We start from the raw sequence: 27216 nt of genomic DNA on the forward strand, positions 1-27216 counted from the left end.
CTTCAGATGACTTCCTGCTGTTACGTGGTCGCTTAACGTTTCTTCTGGTGCGTCAGAAAGTGTTGTTCCCCAGACCCTCTTTTATACTTCTTCACGGGGTCTCCGATGTCAATCAGTTTGGGATGATGCAATCACTCAACCAGCCCACTCTGGTAATCCCCTGAGGGGCTTCAATGAATAGTACAGTACTCAATACACAACTTGGTCTTCCGGAGACAATGGCCATGTCCCATAGCTTTACATCGCCGGGGAAACGAGCCAGCCTGCACGTCTCTTTTCCCCTTTCCTGCGCACCTTTACCCAACCCAACAGTGATCTTGCGATTCTCACAAAGGAGGGGGCTATGGACGTAACACAAATTGTAACAATAAATAAATCCAGGAACAGACTAGAAGTGTAACATTTGGATGATCTAATGAGGATTAAGATGTATCTTTCATCTGGATGTGAAATTAACCTGGACAGTGTTTATAGACAGAGGATTTGTAATAATGACAGACACAAACACATTTAAAAATATGAAAGATTATCTTTGTTGTACTGTATTTCATTATACTCAATAAATTAAATCAAAATTTTTTTCTAAATTCTAAATATTCATAGAATACTTATGTATAAAAAAGACATTTAAAGTGCTGTGCAGTTTTCAGACCATGTAAAAATCTGCTCAAAGCAATGGTTGGTTTGTGTAGATGTGAGAAAAATAGAACTTTGTTCTCAAATGTGATCTTCTCCCAAAGTAGTTTAGAAAATATAGTGTGGTGTGGAAGTTGGAAGTGTAGAACTTTCTGACCCAGAAACTGCATTCAAGTTGATTTGTTTAATTAGAAAAGAGGATTTCCTATTTTTTTCAGAGATATGGAGAAGAAAACGGCAAATAGGGTCTTGAAAATATTGCCGTTGAAACTTAATATAATATGATTCTGTATATCTTTTAAATAGAGTCTTGTAACTTGGTAAACAATTATGGCAAAGGGAGGCATTATATCCAGGCTTGACTGTGTGGCCTAAATTAAAGCATCACTTTGTGTGGTGAGATCTCCAACAAAAAAAAAATCCTCTCGATTTCTTCTCCAAAACTCCTGATGCCTGGAAAATGAAACTTGACTAAAGGAGCCATCCAGTTAATGAAGAGGGAACAAGCAAAGTCTAAATCCTCCACTAGGCAAAGTAACAGGATAATGAAATGGAGTTATGCAGGTACCTGGTACTTATATTAGCAACGCACACAAAATACTGGAGGAACTCAGCAGGTCAGGCAGCATCTATGGAGATGGATAAACAGTTGACATTTCAGGCCGAGACCCATTTTCAGGACTGGGAAAAGAGGGGAAGACACCAGAATAAAATGGTGGGGGAAGGAAAAGGAGGATAACTACAAGGTGATAGATGAAGCCAGGTGAGTAGGGAAGATAAAGGGCTGGAGAGGAAGGAATCTGATAGGAGAGGAGAGATGAGTATAGGAAAAAGGGGAGGTGGAGGCCACCCTGAGGGTGCCTTATCTTGGCACAAGAGAAGGCCATGGACCAACAAGTCGGAATGGGAATTGGAATTAAAATGTCTGCCCACTGGGAAGTTCTGGTTTTGGTGGATAGAGCAGAACTGCTTGATGAAGCAGTCCCCTGATTTACATCAGGTCTCACCGATGTAGAGAGGCAGCATCAGAAGCACCAAACACAATCAATAACCCCAGCAGGTCATCTGGAAGGACTGTTTGGCGCCCTGAATGAAGGTGAATGGGGACGTGTAGCATTTTTGCCGCTTACAGGGGTACGTGCCGGGAGGGATGAATGGACAAGGAAATCATGGAGGAAGCGATCCCAGTGGAAAGTGGAGAGAGAGGGTGAGGTAAGGGTATGTTTGGTGGTAGGATCACTTTGGAGATGGCGGAACCCATAGAGGATGATGTGCTGGATGCGGGGGTTCATGGGCTGGCAAGTAAGGTCAAGAGGAACTCTATCACAGTTAAGGCAGCAGGAAGATGGGGTGAGTGCTAATGTTCGGGAAATGGAGGAAATGGAGTCAGGGCAGCATCAATGGTGGAGGAACCTTCCACTGGGATATTGTACTGGAACTTTATCTTGTAGATAAGGGGTGTAGTATTCCTGTTGTTCACTGTTTCCGATCATTGGCATCTGGAAATGGGAAATGAGAAAATAAATCCCCATTTGTTAAGAGCAGAAAAATTGGTCCACAAATGCAAGAGTGTGTTCAATGAGTAAGAAAACCCGAACATGCATAACTTAGAAATAACAATAAAGTTGGTAAATGTAATTTCTCCTCCCCCTTCATTTCCCCACTCTAGCCTCTTACCTCTTCTCCTCACCTGCCTCTCACCTCCCCCGGTGCCCTTTCTCCTCCCTTTCTTCCATGATCCACACTCCTCTCCTATCAGATTCATTCTTCTCTATCCCTTTACTTTTTCCACCCTTTATCTCCTAGCTTCTTACTTCATCCCCTTCTCCTCCACCCACCTGGTTCCACTGATCACTTTCTAAGTTGTCCTCCTCCCCCTCTGTCCACCTTTTTCTGGCTTCTGCCCCCTTCCTTTTCTGTCTTGAAGAAGGGTCTCGGCCCAAAAAGTCAACTTTTATCCATTTCTGTGGATGCTGTGTGACTTGCTGAGTTCTGCCAGCATTTTGTGTGTGGATGTGGGTGTGTGTGTGTGTGTGTGTATTCTGGATAGATTTAAAGTGTGTGTTTAAATTACACATAATAGAAACCATGATAACTGAAACTCCTTGACCTGCAATGCTTCCAATGAAGTAAAATCATAACGAGAACCTTCATAACCTTTACAAGGATCATGCTATCAAACTGTCCAGTAGCTTTATAAACTAAATTTTCTCTGAATGCAATGAACTTATCTTAAATGGTCCTGTCTCAAGTATTCTATCTCCAAATAATGGCTGTTTAAGCTATACCGAAACTCATAGACTTTACTTCCTTGAAGATCAAAGGTTAGTAACAATCATACACGTAATCACAATAACTTTTGGAGTTCAAGGTCAAAAACACAAATTTCTTTTCAGGAGTACATTGAAACATAGCGTGAAGTGCAGTGTTAATAACCAATACATTGAGAGTGTACACGGTTATCCCACAGGTGTTATCACACATTTCAGTGGCAACATAGCATAGCCACTTTGTAAGTTATTTATTAATATATTATTATAATATAGATTATCCATTGTAAGTTATTGCCCCATCACTGAAATGTTCCTACAACCTACAGGCTCACTTTCAAAGACTGTTTATCTCATGTTCTCGGTATTTATTGCTTAATTATTTATTATTATTTCTTCCTTTCTGTATTTGCACAGTTTGCTGTCTTTTGCACACTGGTTGGAAGCCCAAGTTGGTGTAGTCTTTCATTGATTCTGTTATGGTTATTATTCGATCATGGAATTGTTGAGTATGCCCATAAGAAAATGTATCTCTAGACTGTACAGTACATGGTGATATATATGTACTTTGATAATAAAACTACTTTCTGCTTTGTTATCTTGCAGTCTGAAAACTTAAGCTATTCTGGTCATGTGTGTTGTGTTTTCTAGAAATGAATGTGCGTAACGGCACCGACATTGATGCTGGAAATCTATTCAAGTGTTTTTGCTCTTTGGGTTTCCAAGTTATTGTTTTAAACGACCAGACTTGTTCTCAGATGAAAACAGTACTGCAGGACGGTGAGTAAATGTAGGGACTCCGACTTCGGCTTGAGCGGCTATAGCCGCAAGGCAGTGAAGGTTCGGGGTCAGAGTTTTCTTTCTCCTGGACAAGCTGCCGACCACAACTGACAAGCCCCATTTGCCTGAAGGGAGCCAGTAACCCGTCTTTTCCCCTTCTTCTGTCAGTAGAAACGGTTCCGCTGGGTTTAGTAGCTAAGCCACACGTAAAAGAGGAGAAGTTGAGGCTATTTGAGGCACACATCATTAGGCATATTTAATATGTAGTGGGAGATTATCCCACTATCTCCCCTGACTATAACAACCTTAAGGAACCGTATAATAACTATGATACCAATAAGCTAATCTTTTTCTGCAAGTGGCCTGGGATGGTCTTTTAAAGGGTAGTGGTTAGTATTGATTGTTGAGAAAAGTAATCAGATAGTGTAGCATTGGGGATGTAGTGATGCTGACATGTCCAATGTGGAAAGCAGGGCCATTAATATGATTGATTGCTTTTCTCCTTTAATTCCACATGTTCTATTTAATTTAATGCTGATCAGTATGAAACATGGTACTTGGTTATCCAAAGAAAAAGCATCTTCTGGAGTGCCTGACTTTTGGAGCTAAATATGTTGCATCTGTAGTTTCTCAGGAAAACCACAGCAACAATGCATGTTTTGCCTGTATCCTTTTGAGCCATGGCGATGAAGGCAAGATCTATGGCACCGATGGACCAATGCCCATCAAGACCCTCACTTCTCTCTTTCGAGGTGATGTGTGCAAGACCCTTGTAGGGAAACCAAAACTCTTCTTCATTCAGGTAACACTGATGTTCTTGAGCTTCTTTGCAAAAAGACTTCACTCATTTATTGAGTGAACATGTTTAAATTGTCTGTCAGTGTGGTTGGAATGGTGTATGTTATATTATAAACACAAAGATGTTTGCAGATGCTGGTAATCCAAAGCAACACACACAAAATGCTGTAGGAACTTGGCAGGTCAGGCAGTATCTATGGAAATGAATAAAGGGTCGATGTTTTGGAATGTGACCCTTCTTCAGGACTGAAAAGGAAGGGGGAAGACACAAGTCTAAAAAGGTGGGAGGGGAGGGGAAAGAAGTTAGCTGGAAGGTGATAGTTGAAGCCAGATGGGTGGGAAAGTAAAGGACTGGAGAGGAAGGAATCTGATAGGAGAGGAGTGTGGACCATAGGAGAAAGGGAAGGAGGAGGGGATGGAGGGGGAAGTGGTAGGCAGGTGAGCAGAGGCAAAAGGTCAGAGTGGTGAATAGAAGAAAGGGAAGGGGGAAATGGTTTACCAGAAGGAGATTGAATTCTTCCTGTAGTGCAGAAAAGGAATTGGAATTTCCCCATTTACAGATTAAAGCAAAGATGAATGGAATCTTTTGTGATATTCACCAGCCCAAGTTTCACTAAAACTTCCACAGGGCCTGCAAGTGCTGCAAGGTGCTTTGAGGTTAACAAAGAACAGAAGGAAGAATTCTAAGATTCTATCAATAGAGAACCATTTTGGAAGGGTCTTTACAGTCATTTGAGCCTGGTTTTAGTTTTTATATTGACCACTATCTCTTGATACCTAGCAGTGAAATCAAAATTATGGGTGGCAGGGTGGAGATACATCTCTACCAAAGGAGGTCTAAGGCATTCCTTCCCTCTGCCAGCCTGCAAGTCATCCTTGGGCAAAGTGTAGTACATGCTTAGCCCTAATCAGGGTCACGTGAAACCATAGGAGCAGGTGGTGGATGGTCGTATGAACCCCTGGTGCATATCACAATTCCTGGTTATGCGACCACTGACACCAGGCAGACAATCTCTGAAAAGTCTCGATAATTGCTGGGGTCACCCATCTTGTAAAGACATGGCCCAGAGGAAGGCAATGACAAACCACTTCTGTAAAAAATTTCCCAAAAACAATCATGGTCGTGGAAAGACCATGATCACCCACGTCATATGATGATGTCACACGACATGGCGTATGATGATGATGATGAAGCAAACCAACTGTACGGAACTGCAGTTATTAAAATCAGACATGTTGATATATTTTGCCTACCTGCACAGTGCAAATGAACTCATGTAAATTCTGAGTGCCTTTTAAAATTGGGAGTTTTGAAAACTGCCAAAAATAATTGTGCTCAGACTTCAAGAATTCAATTAAAATATTTGTTTTACACCTGATAATATGAAAATAACAATTGCATCATCTGGACAGAAGGTAGCTTCCTTTATGGTCATTGTGTAACTGACTAGAGGAATGTCTGCTCAACTAAAGTACATTCCTGAACAAATATTTCATTGTGTATCTGTAGTCTAGTGTAGCTTTCTCTGGTTTTTTTTACGTAGCTCAGTCTAGTTTTTGTACTGTGTCATGTAACACATTGGTCCTGAAAAACATTGTCTCATTTTTACTATGTACTGTACCAACAGTTATGGTCGAAATGACAATAAAAGTGACTTGACTTGAAATGAGGGAGTATTGCTCAAGAATGTGGAGAAAGGGTGGAGCTATTCTTACCTTCTCTGAAACAGTATACAAATCTTTAACAGCATTCCCATTCCAGTCATCATCATCATGTGTACTACATCATGTGACATGGGTGATCATGGTCTCCATGACCCTGATTGCTCTTGGCAAATTTTTCACTGAAGTGGTTTGTCATTGCCTTTTTCTGGGCAGTGTCTTTACAAGACAGGTGACCCCAGCCATCATCAATACCGTTCAGAGATTGCCTGCCAGGTGTCAGTGGTCGCATAACCAGGACTTGTGACATGCACCGGCTGCTCCTATGGCTTCACATGACCCCTATCTCGGTGTGGGAGGCCTAAACAGCTGTGGCACCCTACCCAAGGGTGACCTGCAGGCTAGTGGGGGGAAGGAGCACTTTACACCTCCTTTGGTAGAGACACATTTCCACTCTGTTACCCTCTTATTCCAATACATACATCATAGTCACAGAGTAATTTAATTTGACTTTCAAAGGATATATTATTTGGGACATGATACAGACTCTGGCATACATTGTACCTACTTTATATCTTGGTCTCTTACCCCGAACTTACACTTAAAATCATCTGTAAGCCCTAGAACAGTCCAAATCACTTAGATCACACTTTTTCCCCATTCTGACATTGGGCTGAACAATGCCTGAACCTCTTGACAATGTCTGCATGCATTGAGTTGCTGCCACATGACTGGCTGATTAGATACTTGCATTAACAAGCTGGTGTACCTACTGAAGTGGCCTCCAAGTGTAATCTGTGGGAGGATCGGTATGCAGTAGTCGTTTCATTGGTAAACCTAAGTACAGTACATCACAGATCCTTTTGATATCTTTGTGCCCAAAAGGTCCAGCATAGTTTTTGGATCACACTATACACTGATCTAAGATGAACAGCCAAAACACCCAATTGTTCTGAATTTAGAAAGGGAACTTTTCCAGCTTTATGTAGAACATAGAACAGTACAGCACTGTAGACACCCTTTGGCCAATGATGTTATGCCAGCCTTTTAACCTACTCCAAGATCAATTTAAACCTTCCCTTCTGCATAGCTCTCCACTTTTCTATCATCCGTGTGCCTACCTAACAGCCTCATATATGTCCCTAATGTATCTGCCTCTTCCACTGCCCCTGGTGCAAGTGGCTTGTAAGGAAAGGCTGCCAGAACTTAAGTTCTACTGAAAGTAACTTGTACTTAAAATTACTCAATTATGCTAATTGGACATGGAGAAAACTGCATTTGAACAGAAGTACTAGGGGTTAGAAATTCTTTCTCTTGTGCGTAATGTGTGCTTTGCCTCCAAAGCAAAGGGTGGCATGGAACTGTAGTTGTTAGCTGCAACCCGACTGATTTCCCACACTGCCTGTAAGGAGTTTGTAAGACACTCTCTCTGGGTTTCCCCGCAGTGCCCTGGTTTCCTCCCACAGTTCAAAGACATAACCATTTAGTAGGTTAATTCGTCATTGTAAATCATCCCATGATTCGGCCTGGGTTAAATTGGGGGTTGCTGGGCAGTGCGGCTCGAAGGTCTGGAAGGGCCTTTGCCGCATTGTATCTCAATAAATAAATAAATACATTTAATTTCACTGACTTCAGAATATTTTAGAGCTGCCAAGTGGGTGAGTTTCTATTCTCAGTCCTATTAGGATTAGGATGTGTATGTTATTCTCTGTACAATGTAATTTGAAGCCCTAAGTATCATGCCAGAGTGGCAGGATGGAGATACGTCTCTACCAAAGGAAGTGTAAGGTGCTCCTTCCCTCTGCTAGCCTGCAGGTCACTATTGGGCAAGGTGTGGCACCTGCTTAGTCTCCCTGCAACCCCCGATCAGGGTCACGTGAAGCCATGGGACCAGATGGCGGATGGTCGTGCGAACAGCTGGTACATTTCACAAGTCCTGGTTTTGCAACCACTGATGCCAAGCAGACAATCTCTGAAGAACATTGAAAATGGCTGGGGTCATCCATCTTGTAAAGACACTGCCCGGAAGAATAGCAACTAGCAAACCACTTACGTTGAAATATTTCCCAGAACAATCTAGGTCATGGAGACCATGATCATTCACGTCATACGACATGGAACATAATGATGATGAAGTTTCGTGACAATTGCATTACATTTATTACATAAAATTATTATGGACACTGCTTTTCTTGGCTTGTTTCAGGCTTGTAGAGGTTCAGAATTTGATGAGGGAGTACAAACGGACTCAGGTTCCGCTGGCGAAGTAGAAACGGATGCAAATCCTCGATACAAAATCCCAGTGGAGGCTGACTTCTTGTATGCATATTCTACTGTACCAGGTAATGCACATACTAGAGTTAATCATGCATTAGATTTCCAGTAATAGTCTAGGCTAATACCTGTACTGCTTTGCCCACTCCCAATTTCCATGCATAATCAATTTTATATATTGTACAGGCTGGGTTTGTCAAAGGGAATTTGCTAAAATATACAAGATAAAGTCATGCAGCACAAAAATTAGGCCCCACAGCTCCATAAGTCCACACTGACTCGCACCACCAGGTTCAGGAATGGTTATTACCTCTCAACAATCAGGCTTTGTAACCAGCTTAACTTGCCCCATCACTGAAATGTTCCCACAACCTATAGACTCATTATCAAGGGCTCTTCATCTCATGTTCTTGATATTTGTTGCTTATTTATTTATTATTATTTTTTCTTTCTTTTTATATTTGCAATTTGTTGTCTTTTGCACACTGGTTGATCACCCAAATTGGTGCAGCCTTCAATGGATTATTGTTCTAATATAGATTCATCGAGTATAACTGCAAGAAAATGAATCTCAGGGTTGTGTATGGTGACATATATGTACTTTGATTATAGATTTGCTTTGAACTTTGACCATCAAGTACCTATCTATACTAGTCCCAGTCACCAGCAGTTTTGGACACTGATTCTATGGAAAAATGCTTCCTACCATCCTTCACATTCATGCCTATTATAATTTTGTATATCTCTCTCACATTCCCTCCCTCCCCTACAACTTGCCTCTTCCACTCCAAGGAAAATACACTCTACCCTCTACCCAGTCTCTATTCGTAACTGAAATGCTCCATCCCAGACAGACCCCTGGGGATTCTCCACTCTCCCCCTCCAGTACAGAGGCCCTGAAAAGATTTGACAGGATGGCTGTGAATATTTCTTATTGTGAGAGAATACAAAACCTTAACAATGGCGTGAATCACATTAAAGACAGAGATGAGGCAATTTTTTTTTGTATCTGAAGGTCGTGTGCTTTTGCAATTCCCTTTAACCAAAGGCTGATGGAAGAAGGATCTTTGAATAATATTAAGAAAAAACTAGCTAGGTTCTTGATAAGATTAGGGAATAAAAGATTAAGAATGGACTTGATGGGCCAAATGGCCTAATTGTTGCCGGTACAATTTTCTGTGCAGTGATGTGCTAGGGCAATGACATCAACAGCCTCAATAAACTGATTAGACTGGCTGGATCCATTAGCCGGGTCAAACTGGACACTCTGGAGGCTGTGTTAAAACAAAGGACCCTATGAAAAATTCTGACAAATCTGGACAATATTTCTCACCCTCTGAATAGAGAAGCACTTTTAGTAATAGACTAAGACAATAGCGCTTCTCCAAGGAATGTTGTATGAGGTCATTTTTACCCTGGGCCATTAGCTCTATGAGTCAACCTATAGCCAGGGAGGTGATGACCCCCTCCTGTAAGACTGTTTGAGGCAATTTATTTTTTATTCTTTCTTACTTTGCTTCTAATATCTGTATATCTCTGCACTTGTAATGCTACTGTGGTACTGTAATATCCTTTGGGAATCAATGAACCATCTACAGTGCCTGTAAAAAGTAGTCATCCCCCTTAGAAGTTTTCATATTTTGTTGCTTTACAACATTAAATCATGGTGAATTTAATTTGACTTTTTGACACTGATCAACAGAAAAAAGTCTCTTTCATGTCAAAGGGATCTAAGTTGATTACAAATATAAAACACAAAATAATTAATTGCTTAAGTATTTGCCCCCTTTAATATGACACACCAAAGCATCACTTCATTTTAGAAGTCACATAATTAATTAAATGGAGATCACCGTGTGCAGTCAAGGTGTTTCAATTGATTGCAGTGAAAATACACCTCTGTCTGGAAGGTCCAACTGCTGGTGAGGATTACACCCAGCAAAACCTACACCATGAAGACAAAAGAACACTCCAAGCAACTCGGTGAAAAGGTTTTTGAAATACACAGGTCAGGAGATGGATCTAGAAAATTCAATCAACAAGAAATGAAGAGAATATGTCACAACTGTAAATCTGACTAGAGCAGGCCGTCCTCAAAAACTGAGTAACCGTGCCAAAAGAGGACTAGCAGGGGAAGCCTCCTGGAGACCTATGACAACTCTGGAGAAGTTACAAGCTTCAGTGGCTGAGATGGGAGAGACTGCGCGTACAATAACTGTTGCCTGAGTGCTTCACCAATCACAGCTCTATGGGCGAGTGGCAAATAGAAAGCCACTGTTGAAAAAGCTCACGTGAAATCTCGGCTGGACATTGTGGGAGATTCTGAAGTCAGCTGGGAGAAGGTTTTATGGTCTAGTGAAACCAAAATTGAGCTTTTTGCCATCAGACTAAACACTCAAGCCAAACACCGCACATCATCAAAAACCCAACATCCCTACCCTGAAGCATGGTGGTGGCTGCATCATGCTGTGGGGATGCTTCAGCCCAGCAGGCCCTGGAAGGCTTATGAAGGTAGATTGTAAAATGAATGCAGCAAAATATGGGGAAATCCTGGAGGAAAACCTGATGCAGTCTGCAAGAGAACTGTGACTGAGGAGAAGATTTGTTTTCCAGCAAGACAATGATCCCAAGCATAAAGCCAAAGCCACACAGGAATGGCTTAAAAACAACAAAGTTAATATCTTGGAGTGGCCAAGTCAGAGTCCAGACCTCAATCCGGTTTAGAACTCATGGCTGGATCACATAAGAACCCTTTGCAATCTGACAGAGCTTAAGCAGTTTTGTAAAGAAGAATGGGGGAAAAGTGCAGATTCCAGATGCGCAAAGCTGATAGAGACCTGTCCACACAGACTCAAGGCTGTAATTGCTGCCAAAGGTGCATCTACTAAATACTGACGAAGGGGGTGAATACTTATGCATCAATTATTTTGTGTTTTTATATTTGTAATTAATCTAGATTACTTTGTAGATATGTTTTCTCTTTAACACAGAAGTATTTTTCTGGTGATCAGTGGCAAAACAGCCAAGTTAAATCCACTGTGATTCAATGTTGTAAAACAATAAAACATAAGAACTTCTGGAGGGGGTGAATACTTTCTGTGGGCACTGTACCTATCTATCTAGTTCTGCTCCTATACCTTATAGTCTAAGATCAATTCTTGATTTTAAGGGATACAGGTTTACAATGTGGTATTGAAGTTTCAGAGAGACCAGACCAGATCTGAGGGAACAATTGATGGACTTCTACTCCCAAATTGTAGGTTCACAAGTCAACCATGAGCATTAGGCAGACTATATTGATGAATTCCCCACACTACCTATGCTAAGGTAGGGGTATTCAAAGTAAATTTATTATTAAAGCGCATGTATATCACCAAAAACTACCCTGAGATTCATTGTCTTGCAGTCATTCATAGTAGAACAAAGAAATACAAAAGAATCAAAAAACTACACAGAGATAAAGACTGGCAAACAACCAATGTTCAAGGCTGCATCACTATCTGGCATGAGGGAGGGGTGGGGCTACTGCACAGGATCGAAATAAAGCTGCAGAGGGTTGCAAACTTAGTCGGCTCCATCATGGGCACCAGCCTCCATAGTATCCAGAACATCTTCAACAAGTGATGCCCCAAAAAGACAGCATCCATCATTAAGGACACCCAGGACATGCCTTCTTCTCATTGCCACCATTAGTAAGGTGGTACAGGAGCCTGAATTTTTAATTATTAACTTGTACTAATATCTATATAATGACTATATTTTTAAATATTTTCTAATCATCCAGTTGAAAGTGTATTTAAAGAACAAGTTAATGCAGTTGAGAGCTAGTTTCATTGTATGTCTATAAAATTCACACTATTGTATGAAGCGTTTTTGAGAATGATGCCTATCTGTCATTGCAGGATACTACTCATGGAGGAATCCAGGCAAGGGCTCTTGGTTTGCACAGGCCCTGTGCAATGCTTTCAAAGAATATGGGAAGGATTTTGAGATCATGCAAATTTTAACCAGGGTCAACTACATGGTGGCCATGCACTTTGAGTCTTGGTCTGAAGACCCGCGGTTCAGTGAGAAGAAGCAGATCCCCTGCATTGTTTCCATGCTAACAAAAGAACTCTATTTTAAGCAAAAATGAAACTCTATCTTTCCATTAGTATTTCAGGGAAACGTTGAATTGTAAAATTTAAGTTGCTTTTTAGGTCTTTCTTTCAAGTGAAAATTTAAAACTGAGCTGAAGGAAACTAAGATTCAGGGAAAACACTTGCTATCTCTGTGAATTTATCGGTTATTTTTTTCTCTCTCTCTCTCTCACCTGGACCTCATACATTGGGACATAAACTAATAATGTCTCTTCTCTGACGTTGTCTGAATCACTTCACAATGCAGTTTATAAATGGCCACTTGATACAGCTGGAGTACAAACTGACTCATGAATTTGTCTCATTAATCTGTTACACGTTTTGCTTAAAGATTCAAAGTTCTTTAGACAAAGCCAGCAGTATGATTTACAGTACAGATTTATTAATGGGCTGCGAATTTTAAACTTCTAGAAATATTTCAACTAATATATTTGATGGATGTGGTTTCGATCAACATTTACAGGAAGTTTGGTCTAGTACTTGGATGGGATGGGAAGGAGTATGGAGGGCTATGGTCCAGGTGTGGGTCGATGGGATTTAGCAGAATAACAGTTCGGCATGGACTAGATGGGTCAAAAAGGCCTGCTTCTGTGCTGTGGTGCTCTATGACCATACCTCAAAGTTGAATTCTTTAAGTGAATTGTTGGGGAATCTGTTTCTTACATCTCAGTCCTGCACCATTCCTTCAAGCGCTGCTCACTGCAAAAACAAGAAACCAAGAAACCTTTCCATCCACCAGAACTTGCAGAGTATCTTTCACCCCATTAACGTTGCCAGAATTTACATATTTTGTTCCAGAATCTGAAACAGCCAAATTTGTGTAACAAACACTTTTTCCCTCCATATCAGAATCTACTAATGAACATCAGATAATGGATTGGAAATAGATATCTCAAACAAAATCTGCCTCTTTATTTTTGGACATCACAGTTTGCTCATGATGCAGAGGAAGATCACAGACAGACACACCCGCAGATACACATACACACAAAACTGTTCTTTTATCTTACAGTTGTTTGATGTTGCTAGTACAGAATGCTACCCTGTTTTCTTAAAATGCTAAAAACTTGCTTTAAAAATTGTGCAAAAAGGTTTGCCTTATTTTAATTATTATTATGGTTAATAACTGGAAAAGAACATAATAGGAACTTATTTTGGTAAAAGCAGGCAATGCCAATGCATAATCTGGTTTCAATTCAAAGCCAAAAGTTCAAAGCAAATTTATTATCAAAATACATATACGTCACCAAATACTACCCTAGTAGTCATTTTCTTGAATGCATTCACAGTAGGACAAAGTACAATAGAATCAATTAAATAGTACACACAAATAAAGACCGCACGAATACAAAAAGAAACAAATAATAATAAATAATTCTGAGAACATGAAACATACAAAAACTGCAGCACAATACAGGCCCTTTGGCCCACAAAGCTGTGCCAAACATGTCCTTACCTTCGAAATTACCTAGGGTTATCCATAGCCCTCTATTTTTCTAAGCTCCATATCCCTGTCCAGGAGTCTCTTAAAAGACCCTATCGTATCCGCCTCCACCACCATTGCCAGCCGCCCATTCCACATGCTCACCATTCTCTGCATAAAAAATTTGCCCCTGATATCTCATCTGTATTTACTTCCAAGCACCTTAAACCTGTGTCCTCTCCTGTTAGCCATTTCAGCCCTGGGAAAAAGCCTCTGACTATCCACACAATCAAAGCCTCTCATCATCTTATACACCTCTATCAGGTCACCGCTCATCCTCTGTCGCTCCAGGGAGAAAAGGCCGAGTTCACTCAACCTGTTCTCATAAGGCATGCTCCCCAATCCAGGCAACATCCTTGTAAATCTCTGCACCCTTTCTATGGCTTCCACATCTTTCCTGTAGTGAGGTGACCAGAACTGAGCACAGTACTCCAAGTGGGGTCTGACCAGGGTCCTATATAGCTGCAACATTACCTCAGCTCCTAAATTCAATCCCATGGTTGATGAAGGCCAATACACTGTATGCCTTCTTAACCACCTTCCTAACCAGTTTTTCATCCTATCAATGTCCCACAGTAACCTCTGACAGCCCTCCACACTATCCACAACACCACCAACCTTTGTGTCATCAGCATGTTTACTGACCCATCCCTCCACTTCCTCATCCAGTTCATTTATAAAAATCACAAAGAGAAGGAGTCCCAGAACAGATGCCTGAGACTCACCACAGGTCACCGACCTCCATGCAGAATGTGACCAGTCAACAGCCACTCTGTGTGTTCTGTAGGCAAGCCAGTTCTGGATCCACAAAGCAATGTCCCCTTGGATCCCATGCCTCCTTACTTTCTTAATAAAACATGCATGGGGTACCTTATCAAACACCTCGCTGAAATCCATATACACTACATCTACTGCTCTACCTCCATCGATGTGTTTAGTCACATCCTCAAAAAATTCAATCAGGCTTGTAAGGCACGACCTGCCCTTGACAAAGCCATGCTGACTATTCCTAATCATATTATACCTCTCCAAATGTTCATAAATCTTGCCTCTCAGGATCTTCTCCATCAACTTACCAACCACTGAAGTAAGACTCACTGGTTTATAATTTCCTGGGCTATCTCTACTCCCTTTCTTGAATAATGGAGCAACATCTGCAACCTTCCAATCCTCCAGAACCTCTCCCGTGCCTATTGATGATGCAAAGATCATCGCCAGAGTCTCAGCAATTTCTTTCCTCACCTCCCATGGTTGCCTAGGGTACATGTTGTCTGGTACCAGTGACTTATCCAACTTGTTGTAGAGTCCTTGAAAGGGTGTCAGTAATTTTGTGTCCAATGATCAGTTCATGCAGTGGTGAGTGAAGATGTCCACACTGGTTCAGGAGCCTGTTGGTTGAAGATGTACATAATTACTAGACAGTTTAACAAAATTTGTGTACTTAATCTGGCCATTTTAATTTACATGAATAATTTCATTCTCCCAGGTCAATGTTACGAGTGCTACCACAATCTGAAACTGCTGAATTAAATCTTACAAACTATTACAGGTGTTATGAACCCCGTAACTGGGTCACTTACCAGGAAAGATGGAGACGTCCGTTGAAGTCTGATGATACTATTTTTAACAGTATTTATTAGTAAAAATACACAAAAATAATATCAATGCAAAAATACAGATAATATACGTCATCAATACTAAATCTAAAAGTGCGGGTATAATAATAATCAATAGGAAATAAGTTCTATCGTTGTCTAGGGGATAATGCATTGTCCGATGGAAATATAAAGTTCACTCAGTTCATGCAGGCTGCAGCCTTTGGGGACCGCTGGGTTGCAATGGTTGGAGAGAGAGAGAGAGATTTGGAGAAAAACTTGCCGACTTTCCTTTTATGATTTCGATCTGTCAGGAGTCTCGTCGTGGCCTTTCACTTGTGGCCTCTCCTTTAGCTAAACCATTCTTCTGTGATGAGCCCGCCACCCTGGCAAGGGAGGATGCACATGAACTGTCACCAGCCTTCGCTATAAAACGCTATCACGGGATTTCTAGCGTTTCTCCTGTTGCGTCTAAAGGGGTTGTTCCCCAGACCCTCTTTTATCCTCACTCACGGGGTCTCAGATGTCAATCAGGTTGGGATGATGCAATCCCTCAACCAGCCCACTCTGGTCGTCCCCAGAGGGTTTTCAATGAATAGTACAGTACTCAATACACAATTCCGTCTCCAAGAGACAATGGCCGTTATCAGTGGATCCGTTCTGCTGAGGCCAGGACACATTCCAAACATTGTGTATTCTGCATGTCTCTCTCTCATTTCCTGGGTCCCAGACCCGAATTAATAGTGATCTTGCGATTCTCAAAAAGGAGGGTGCGACTTTGTACCCTTCGGCCCTTCAGTGTTGCTTCATATTCATAACACCTCCTTCCTTCTAAGATTTTTGCCACAGGTAAAAATTAATTAATACAGAGTCTTTAACACAATACAAAAGAGCTTTTTTTTCACTACAGAGTAATACAATTATACATTCAATTCAGCATCTAAACAGTTAGCGATTACATTGTCACTTCCTTTAATATCTTAATATCTTGTACCTTAATAAATTCTTGTAGTATCAGACTCCAATTTAATAACCACCTATTTTTATTCCTTTTCTTCAACAAACAAAACTAAAGAGTTGTGATCTTAGCTTATGTGTATATTACAAAAGTTCAGGCAAATACTAATCTTTATTTTCCTTTCAAACTTAAGTCAATCTTCCATGGGGTTGTCTTTATTAGTCACATGCTTTGTCGAAATCCCCTTAAAACCGGATCCTGTTATTTAAAGTGACATCCCGTCAACCCTCGCCCCTTTTCCAGTTAACTCCCATGTGGTTAGCTTGTATACCAGTGTGGAATAGGCTTTTGCATGCTCCCTTCATATTTTATCAACAGTGTTTTCCAAACGTAGCCCATTGGCTGAATCTCCACACAATTCTTTATTTTTAAGCAAGTCGTTAGTTTTATCTTCAAGACCCTTCATTCTATTGGTTTTAAGTTTAAAATCTGCAAGCGATCCCTCTTTGTCCAAACAGCATTTCAAATTCCGCCTCTTCACAGCACACTCTTGAATAAAAATAGCGTGTGGGGCACCTTTACATTCCAAATCAACCTGTAATTGATTCGCAGGCATTAACAAGTCATTGTCCCTTCAGCCTGGTTACTGCTCCTGACATCAATCCAGACTTTAAATTTTCTTCATTCAATTTGGGAACTACACTTTTCCCTTTTCCTTCAATAATAATATTCACCTCACCACCTTTTACCTCCTCACTAACTTTTAACACACCTTCGAACACAAACAACTGGGAATTCTCACTTCCCACTAGTACCAAGGTTAACCCTTTCTTCACTGAACCAAGCCCATCTGACCCACAAGGACTGCATTCCTTTTCAACTGAATCAAATACCTCAGACTTTTCCTGAGTTCCATTACTAGGTTCAGTACCACGTGCATCCACATCTTGAACACACTCAAACGGGACACCTGCCTCTTCCAGGCTTTCAATACCCGTACCCTTTTCAAATTCTAAGTTCCCCTGATCCTCCCAGTTACTCTCTGGGCAACTCCCTTCCGGAGTAAACTCAACCCTGCGGGCTGAAACAACCTCATCTGCCAACCCAGCAGACTTCTTCAAGATAATGGCATCCTTTTCATCTAGGACTGCCCTCATTTCATTAACGGGAACACCTTTAGAATTTTCAACTTCTTCAAACAGTTCTGTCAAACCAGACAGATCATCCATGTCCAACCCTGGACCTTCTAACAGCCCTATCTGTTTCTCATTTTTACTCCGTGCCTCTATAAATCTCCTCCTGGCTAAGGGCAGGTCTACCTCCTTTTCCTTACTCTCTTTCACCTCCCTATTCTCCGTTTTACCACCTTTGAACCCCTCTTGGTACAGGGTCGGTAAAAACGTCTCAGCCAAATTGATACTGGCCTCTTTCTCAGCTGCCTTTTCTGACATGCTGTGAGTGGTCGCGCATGCGGGATAGATCTTGGAATCTAGGGGCGGGTTCTCAACACTTACAGGCTGGCTCGTCAGCTCCATGGCCGACCAGACTTCACCACCAGCTAAATCGTTACCCAGAAGGATGTCTACGTCAGTTCTCGGGAATTCTGATCGCACCCCTATTTCAACTGGTCCAGATACCAGCTCACAATTTATAATGATCCTATGCAAAGGCACAGCTTCTGTCCCTTTTCCTATGCCTCTCAAAGCTACCTCTCCAGTCTCAGGACCAAAATCTAGTACCTTACTGAGAATCAATGACAGCTCAGCTCCAGTGTCTCTCCAGATCTGCACTGGAACTGGTGTCTCCCCCTCTTTCACAGACACGGTTCCTTCTGAAATAAATTTCTCAGGCCCCTCTCATATTCTGTCTACCTGGGGCTTCTTATCAATTTACTGATCACCACAATACATCCTATAGGGACTGCTGTTTTCCCTTTTCCTGTCTCCTTCCTCGGAGCAAGGCACATAGATGCAATATGACCCACCTTTCCACAATTAAAACAGGTCAAGCCAGGAACCCTCCTGCCGTCTTGCCTTTCCTCCTCCTTATTTTTACCACTAGCTCCTGGCTGGATCTCTGCCTCAGCCGGCGGGCTTTCTCTACCGTTCCCACGGTCTTTCTGGTAACTCTTATTCGAGGAAAACTTTGTCTTGTGGGTTAGGGCATATTCATCTGCGAACCTGGCAAATTCTGATATGGACTTATTCAGCTTCTCGTTCAAATACATCCGGATATCATCCGAAACACAACCTTTAAATTCCTCAATCAGAATTAACTCCCTGAGATGCCAAAAATCCTCTTCCACTATTTCCGCTGCACACCAACGATCCAAGAGCACACCCTTCTCATAGGCAAACTCTGCATACGTCTGATTCCACCCTTACTTTAAATTTCTGAACTTTTGTCTATAGGCCTCAGGTACCAATTCATAGGTCCGAAGAATGGCCTCATTTACTTTCTCATAATTCTCAGACTCCTCCTCCTCCACAGACAATGCCGCATATGCCCGTTGTGCCTTCCCTTTTAACACACTTTGTAACAACGCCACCCACTGATCTCTGGGCCACTTCTGATTCACTGCCACCTTTACAAAATGCAAGAAATAACTATCAACATCTGTCTCCTCAAACGGAGGTACTAACCTAAACTCCCTACTAACATTAAATCTCTCCTCTTCGCTCTTGCCTTAACTTCTCCAGGTCCATCTCATGTTGCCTCTGTTTCTCCTTCTCGCTTTAGTTCTCAGCTCTTTCCTGCTCTTTTTCCTTTTCGGATGCTTGCAGCTGCTTTAACTTAATTTCATGTTCCAACCTTAGTTTCTCCAACTCTAACTGAGTTGTCCCACTAGCTGGTACCTTTTCAGGGATATTTTCCAATACCTCAGCTGATAACACATTCTTCACAATATAATACTGAGTTATGGCCCTCCGCACCTCCCGCTTTTTCATTGACAACCTCACCTCTGCGAGATTTAGTCCTTTCGCAATATTTATCAAGTCCGACTTTGTGGCAGCCTCTAGCACCTCCAGAGTCAGGTTTTCTATGAATTCGTCTGCATCCATCTTTGCTAGCTTTCCGTCTGGTTACCCGCGCAACCAGATCCAAGTTTGGACTTAAAAGCTTGATTTACTGGCCCTCCAATTTGGTATCAAATCTCGAGACGAGGCCCCACGTTGTTACGAACCCCATAACTGGGTCACTTACCAGTGTTACGGATTCAGGCAACAATAAATATATGAGTTAGGCAAGGGTTTTTATAACAAATAACATGTTTATTAAACACTGAAAACAAACTCCCCAAAAGTAAACAAATCGCTAACGTAACCGGAAATCAGCTGCTGTGCGGCGGCTTAAACAGTTCTTAAAGCGATGTTGCAAAAACAGTTCTTTAAAGTAGTATTGCCAAAAGTTCAAAATGCTCACAGTCCATTAAAGGGAGAGACTTTTTAAGTAGATTTGAATTATCTTTCACGTCGTGTTGCTTTGGTTCCCAAATCAAACTTTTTCCCACGAAGAATTTACGAAACGAAACGGTTTAAAGGCACTGACCTTTCCGTTGAAACACTGTACTCAATCCTTTCTACTATTTCGCAGGGATTAACACAAGAACAGTCAATGAATTCCTTCCGAATAAGGATCAAACAAGGTCGAACCCGTTTCACCGTCGAAATTGATTCTCCTCGATCTTCTATCTCCTGAACTCCAATCTTCATTCTCCACTGATTCTTAACTAGCTGTATTGTAAAGAAACTGCTGGCAATGACCTTTTAAACTTTAGGCATAAAATAAAACTTCATCTTTCAACTAAACTGCATCATCACATTAAATCACGCAGTGGCATGAAGTCAACATGGTAAATCCAGCCACGAACTGCCCCTCCTCACAAGGAGGGGTCCTCCTTTTATACCATGTAAAAAAAACCTGTCACATGACCTCTACTGGTGGGAAAATGACATCACTCCACCATCACAAGACCACTACCTCAAGTCCAGTATAGCTTCAACCCCAGTCACGTGACAAGGGTCCACTGTCATGTGTCACAAGTACGTAACACCTCCCTCCAAAAAAAAAACATTTTTGGTCTGACATGAACAAAAATTTCAACAATTATTTACAAGAAAAACAAATAGATAAATATTATAACATACACAATATACAAGACCATCATATAACATCGTACAACTCAATACAGTAGGAGTGTTACAATTGAAAAAAGAAACCATTCCATAAAAAAATTACATTGTACATTCAACATCAAGATAGACAATCAGCAACCACATTATCTTTACCTTTAATATGAGTTATCACAATATTGTAACTTCAAACTCCAATTTAATAATCTTCTGTTTTTGTTTTTCATCTTACTCAGAAAAACTAACGGATTATGATCAGTGTAAACAATAAGTAGTTTTTGAGTTGTACCAACATATACCTCAAAATATTCTAAAGCTAAAACAAGAGATAACAATTCTTTCTCTATTGTCGAATAGTTTCTTTGATGCTTATTAAATTTCTTAGAAAAGTAAGCTACTGGATGATCAACCTCATCACCCTCATTCCTTTGCATTAATACTGCTCCTGCAGCCTCATCACTAACATCTACAGCTAATGAAAAAGGTTTTTCAAAGTCAGGTGCCTTAAGCACAGGTTGTTGACATATCATCGTTTTCAATCTTTCAAATGCTTCTTGACAAGGCACTGTCCATACAAACTTCACATTCTTCTGCAAAAGGTTAGTTAATGGAAGGGCAACATTAGCAAAATTCTTACAAAATTTTCGATAATATCCTACCATTCCCAAGAATCTTCTGAGAGTTTTTTCCCCCATTGGAGTGGGAATCTCTACAATTGCCCGAACTTTTGCCTGAACAGGAGCTACCTTACCTTGACCCACAACATAACCAAGGTAAGTCACAGTGGCATGTCCAAATTCCCTCTTAGCTAAATTAATAGTTAAGTTAGCTTTTGAAAGCCTTTCAAACAATTTCTCCACTGCAATAATGTGTGCTTCCCAAGTATCATTTCCTGTCACTAAATCATCAATATAAGCATCAGTATCTTTCAATCCCTGAATCACAATCATCCTCTGGAAAGTACCTGGGGCATTCTTCATCCCAAATGGAAGAACGTTATATTCATATAGCCCAGATGGAGTTACAATGCAGAAATCTCTCTACCTCTGTCCATTAATGGAACACACCAATACCCTTTCAATAAATCAATCTTTGTAAGGAACTTTGCTTTTCCAACTTTATCTACACAATCATCTACTCTAGGAATTGGATATGCATCTGTTTTCGTTACAGCATTCACCTTCCTATAGTCCGTACAAAACCTAATACTACCATCTGGTTTTGGCACCATAACACAGGGTGAACTCTAATTCGAGTTAGAATGTCTAATAATATTATTCTCTAACATATATTCAACTTCTTTCTCAGCAAGTTCACATTTTTCTATGTTCATCCTATATGGGTGTTGTTTAATAGGTTTGGCATCTCCAACATCTACATCATGTGAAGCTATAGTAGTCCTTCTCGGAACATCTGGAAACAAATCCTTATATTTAAAAATTAACTCCTTCATCTGTTGTTTCTGCTCTAGCTGTAAATGTGCAAATTTCTCATCAATATTTTCCAAAATGGTTGAATTTGATAACCTAACAGAAACAATGTTGGATTTAGAATGAAATTCAGATGAATCATCTATCATGTTCCTAGTTAAATCAAACTCCTTTTCATTAACCACAACAGTCACAGTATCAGATTGTTACCCAAAATATGGTTTTATCATATTTATATGGCAAGGTTGTGTTGACCTTCTACGATCCAGAGTTTTTATCACGTAATCCACATCATTGATTTTAGACACAATTTCATAAGGACCATGAAATCTAGCTTGTAAAGGATTCGTTTGCACTGGGAAAAGAACCAACACCTTATCTCCGGGCTTAAACATCCTCATCCTAGCTTCTTTATCATACCAAGTCTTCATTTTCTCCTGAGCCAATTTTAAATTGTCCTTGGCTAAGCTACAAGCTTTATGTAACCTGTCCTTAAATTTCAAAACATAGTCCAACAAATTAGTGTGTATTTCCTTACTAGTCCACTGTTCTTTCAATAAAGCTAAAGATCCTCTAACTCTATGCCCAAACACAAGTTCAAATGGACTGAAACCTAAAAATTCCTGTACCGATTCCTTTACTGCAAATAAAAGTAAGTTTATACCCTCATCCCAGTCACTTTCATTTTCCACACAATATGTCCTAATCATATTCTTGAGGGTAGAATGAAACCTCTTCAAAGCACCTTGCGACTCTGGATGGTATGCAGACGAAGTGATTTGCCTAGCTCCCAATTTATAAACTATCTGTTGAAACAATCCAGACATAAAATTACTGCCTTGATCAGTTTGTATCTCCTTAGGTAATCCAAAATAAGTAAAGAATTTTATAAGGGCCTTTGTCACAGTTTTAGCTTTCATATTCCTAAGTGGTACTGCCTCTGGAAACCTAGACGAAGTACACATGATAGTCAACAAAAACTGATAACCAGTTTTTGTCTTCGGTAATGGACAATAACTTTAGAAAACGGTTCACCAAATGCTGGAGTAGGTTGTAATGGAGCCACTGGTGTAACTTGATTTGGTCTACCCACAATTTGACAAGTATGGCATGTTTTACAAAACATCGCCACATCTTTTCTTAGGCCAGGCCAGTAAAAATGTTTTAAAATCTTGTCCACAGTTTTCCTTACCCCTTGATGTCCACCTAAAGGCACACTATGAGCTAAAGTCAAAATCTCATTTCGATAAACTTTAGGGACAACTACCTGGTAAACAACATTCCATTGCTCACTTGCAGGAATTGTAGGTGATCTCCACTTCCTCATCAACACTCCTTTTTCGAAGTAATATCCTACTGGCACCTTCTCAATTTCACTACCTAGTAAAGGTTCTCTTAATTTTATAATCTCAGGGTCTCTATTCTGCTCTGCTATCATCTCCTTCCGAGACAGAGATAAAACTTCATAGTCAGACTTACTCCAAGAATCTTGTTCAAACAATGAAGGTAAGAAAGTCTCTGACACATCCTCAAAACTCGAATCCTGAGTTGAACAGTCCTGAGTAACAACCTCATTCTGCGCATCAATCTTTTTAGCCATAGCTCTAGTCACAACACAGGAAGAATCTGTGTTAGAATTCATCTCTGGCTCTTCTGCCTCCATTGTCAAATGCACTTCAGGAAAAACTTGTCCACCTGCCAAGTCATTACCTTACAATAAAGAAATACCCTTCACAGGTAAGCTATGCTGTAATCCTACTTTAACAAATCCTGTAACTAACCCTGACTTTAATTTACTTTATGTAAATGTACAGGCATAAAATCACTCCCAACACCTCTTACATAATTTACGTCACCAGTATCAGACTCTTCATTAAACTTCAATACACTGTCTAACATCAGTGATTGAGAAGCTCCAGTATCCCTAAGGATTTTTATTGGCACCAGAGTAGATCCTTCTTTCAAGGATTCAAACCCTTCAGTTATAAAATGATCATATCCCTTTCTAACTTGGTCAGACTCTAACAAAGCCTTATTTGTGTTTATCAAACCCTGTAATTTTACAGGTGCTTCAGTATGTTGCACACAAGCATCTGGAATTACTTCCTTCTCTTTCTTTTTCAATCTGAAACAGTTAGCTATTACATGTCCAGGCTTCTTACAATAGTTACAAATAAGACCAAACTGTCTTTCCTTCACAGGTTTTCCTTCCTCCTTACCTTTCTCATTAACTTCTGATTTAATTTCTGATTTACCGTGAGTCTCTGTGTTATTTTTCCTCTTAAAAATTTTGCCCTGAAGAAATTTATTCTTATGGATTAAAACATACTCATCAGCTAATCTAGCACAGTCCTGCAATTTATCAGTATCCCTCTCATTTAAGTAGGTCCTTACTTCAACAGGAATGCTTCTTTTAAATTCCTCCATTAAAATCAGCTCTTTCAATGTATCATAGACCCCATTTACATTTCTAGAAGAAACCCATCTCTCAAAACACATAGCTTTATCATAGGCAAATTCCACATAAGTCTTTTCCACAGACTTCTTCAAACTTCTGAATCTTTCTCTATATGCTTCTGGGACTAATTTGTATGACTTTAAAATATGCATTTTCACAATATCATAATCAAGTGCTTGCGCAGCAGTTAAAGCTGTGTAAACTTGTTGTGCTTTGCCTTTAATTACACTCTGTAGCAACACTGACCATTTATCTTTTGGCCACTCTGACATCCGAGCAATAGTTTCAAAATGTTGGAAATATCTTTCCACCTCTGTTTCACTAAATGGGGGGACTAATTTAATTTCTTGACTAGCAACAAACAGTTTATTAGAACCAGCAGACTGATTCCCAGACCTTAATTCCGTCATTGCATATTCAAATTCCCTCTGTTTACTTTCAGCTTCTAACCTACAACACTCCAATTCAGCTTTACTTTGTTCCAACTTCATCTGTTCAATTCGCAACAGCATCTCCAGATTACTTATTGGAAACAACTCTAAAATCGATTCATCAAAAACACCCGAATCCACATAGTGTGACGCGATTTTTCTCTGTAATAGAGCCTTTGATGTAGTCTGCAAAATACCTTTAAGTTGCAATCTACTAGCCATCTCAGATACCTCAGTTTTTTTCGCCTTCGCTAACAACTCCGCGCCTGGCAAAGCCAGAAACTCATCAATATTCATTGTTTCCGAAAACCACTCACAAGCCAATCAAACAAAAGAATCAAGTATTCCCCTTCTCCAGAACACTGATCCAAAAGTTAGCAAGCATTTAAACTCAAACGATCCAATCCTGGACGAGCCCCCATATTTATGTTACAGATTCAGGCAACAATAGATATATGAGTTAGGCAAGGGTTTTTGTAACAAATAACATGTTTATTAAACACTGAAAACAAACTCCCCCCAAAAGTAAACAAATCACTAACGTAACCAGAAATCAGCTGCTGTGCGGCAGCTTACACAGTTCTTAAAGCAATGAAGCTTAAACAGTTCTTAAAGCAATGTTGAACAAACTGTTCTTTAAAGTAGTATTGCCAAAAGTTCAAAATGCTCACAGTCCATTAAAGGGAGAGACTTTTTAAGTAGATTTGAATTATCTTTCACGTCGTGTTGCTTCGGTTCCCAAATCAAACTTTTTCCCACGAAGAATTTACGAAACGAAACGGTTTAAAGGCACTGACCTTTCCTTTGAAACACTGTTCTCAATCCTTTCTACTATTTCGCAGGGATTAACATGAGAACAGTCAATGAATTCCTTCCGAATAAGGATCAAACAAGGTCGAACCCGTTTCACCGTCGAAATCGATTCTCCTCGATCTTCTATCTCCCGAACTCCAATCTTCACTCTCCACTGATTCTTAACTAACAGTATTGTAAAGAAACTGCTGGCAATGACCTTTTAAACTTTAGGCATTAAATAAAACTTCATCTTTCAACTAAACTGTGTCATCACATTAAATCACGCAGTGGCATGAAGTCAACATGGCAAATCCAGCCACGAACTGCCCCTCCTCACGAGGAGGGGTCCTCCTTTTATACCCTGTAAAAAAAAACCTGTCACATGACCTCTACTGGTGGGAAAATGACGTCACTCCACCAACACAAGACCACTACCTCAAGTCCAGTATAGCTTCAACCCCAGTCACGTGACAAGGATCCACTGTCACATGTCACGAGTACGTAACACCAGCAAAGATGGAGATGTCCGTTGAAGTCTGATGATACCTTTTTAACAGTATTTATTAGTAAAAATACACAAAAATAATATCAATGCAAATATACAGATAATATACGTCGTCAATACTAAATCTAAAAGTGCGGGTATAATAATAATCAACAAGAAATAAGCTCTATCGTTGTCTAGGGGATAATGTATTGTCCAATGGAAATATAAAGTTCACTCAGTTCTTGCAGGCTGCAGCCTTTGGGGACCGCTGGGTTGCAATGGTTGGAGAGAGAGAGAGATTTGGAGAAAAACTTGCCGGCTTTCCTTTTATGATTTCAATCCGTCGGAGTCTCGTTGTCGTGGCCGTTCACTTGTGGCCTCTCCTTTAGCTAAACCGTTCTTCCGTGATGAGCCCACCACCCTGGCAAGGGAGGACGCACACAAGCCCTCACCGGCCTTCGCTGTAAAACGCTATCACGGGATTTCTAGCGTTTCTCCTGTTGCGTCTAAAGGGGTTGTTCCCCAGACCCTCTTTTATCCTCACTCACGGGGTCTCAGATGTCAATCAGGTTGGGATGATGCAATCCCTCAACCAGACCACTTTGGTTGTCCCCTGAGGGCTTCAATGAATAGTACAGTACTCAATACACAATTCCGTCTCCAAGAGAGAATGGCCATTATCAGTGGATCCGTTCCACTGAGGCCAGGACACATTCCAAACCTTGTGTATTCTGCATGTCTCTCTCTCATTTCCTGGGCTCCAGACCCGAATTAATAGCGATCTTGCGATTCTCAAAAAGGAGGGGGCGACTTTGTACCCTTCGGCCCTTCAGAGTTGCTTCACATTCATAACACAGGCAGCCAATTTTCCTTGGTATTCCATATTG

At 40.6% G+C, this 27216-nt stretch overlaps 1 protein-coding gene across 4 annotated transcripts in view; it reads left to right on the forward strand.

The window, feature by feature from the left end:
* casp7 (caspase 7, apoptosis-related cysteine peptidase) overlaps nt 1-12846 on the forward strand; it is a 50092-nt gene extending 37246 nt beyond the window's left edge. For all 4 annotated transcript variants that reach the window (XM_059947893.1, XM_059947896.1, XM_059947895.1 and 1 more), the window contains exons 4-7: nt 3558-3686; nt 4313-4488; nt 8353-8488; nt 12323-12846. In XM_059947893.1, the coding sequence (XP_059803876.1) occupies nt 3558-3686; nt 4313-4488; nt 8353-8488; nt 12323-12555 (674 nt within the window). In that variant the 3' untranslated portion in view covers nt 12556-12846. The remainder of the gene's footprint in view (nt 1-3557; nt 3687-4312; nt 4489-8352; nt 8489-12322) is intronic.
* The last annotated feature ends 14370 nt before the right edge of the window (nt 12847-27216 follow it).

Source organism: Hypanus sabinus, chromosome 22 (genome assembly GCF_030144855.1).
Source record: "Hypanus sabinus isolate sHypSab1 chromosome 22, sHypSab1.hap1, whole genome shotgun sequence".
Classification (NCBI taxonomy): Eukaryota; Metazoa; Chordata; class Chondrichthyes; order Myliobatiformes; family Dasyatidae; genus Hypanus; species Hypanus sabinus.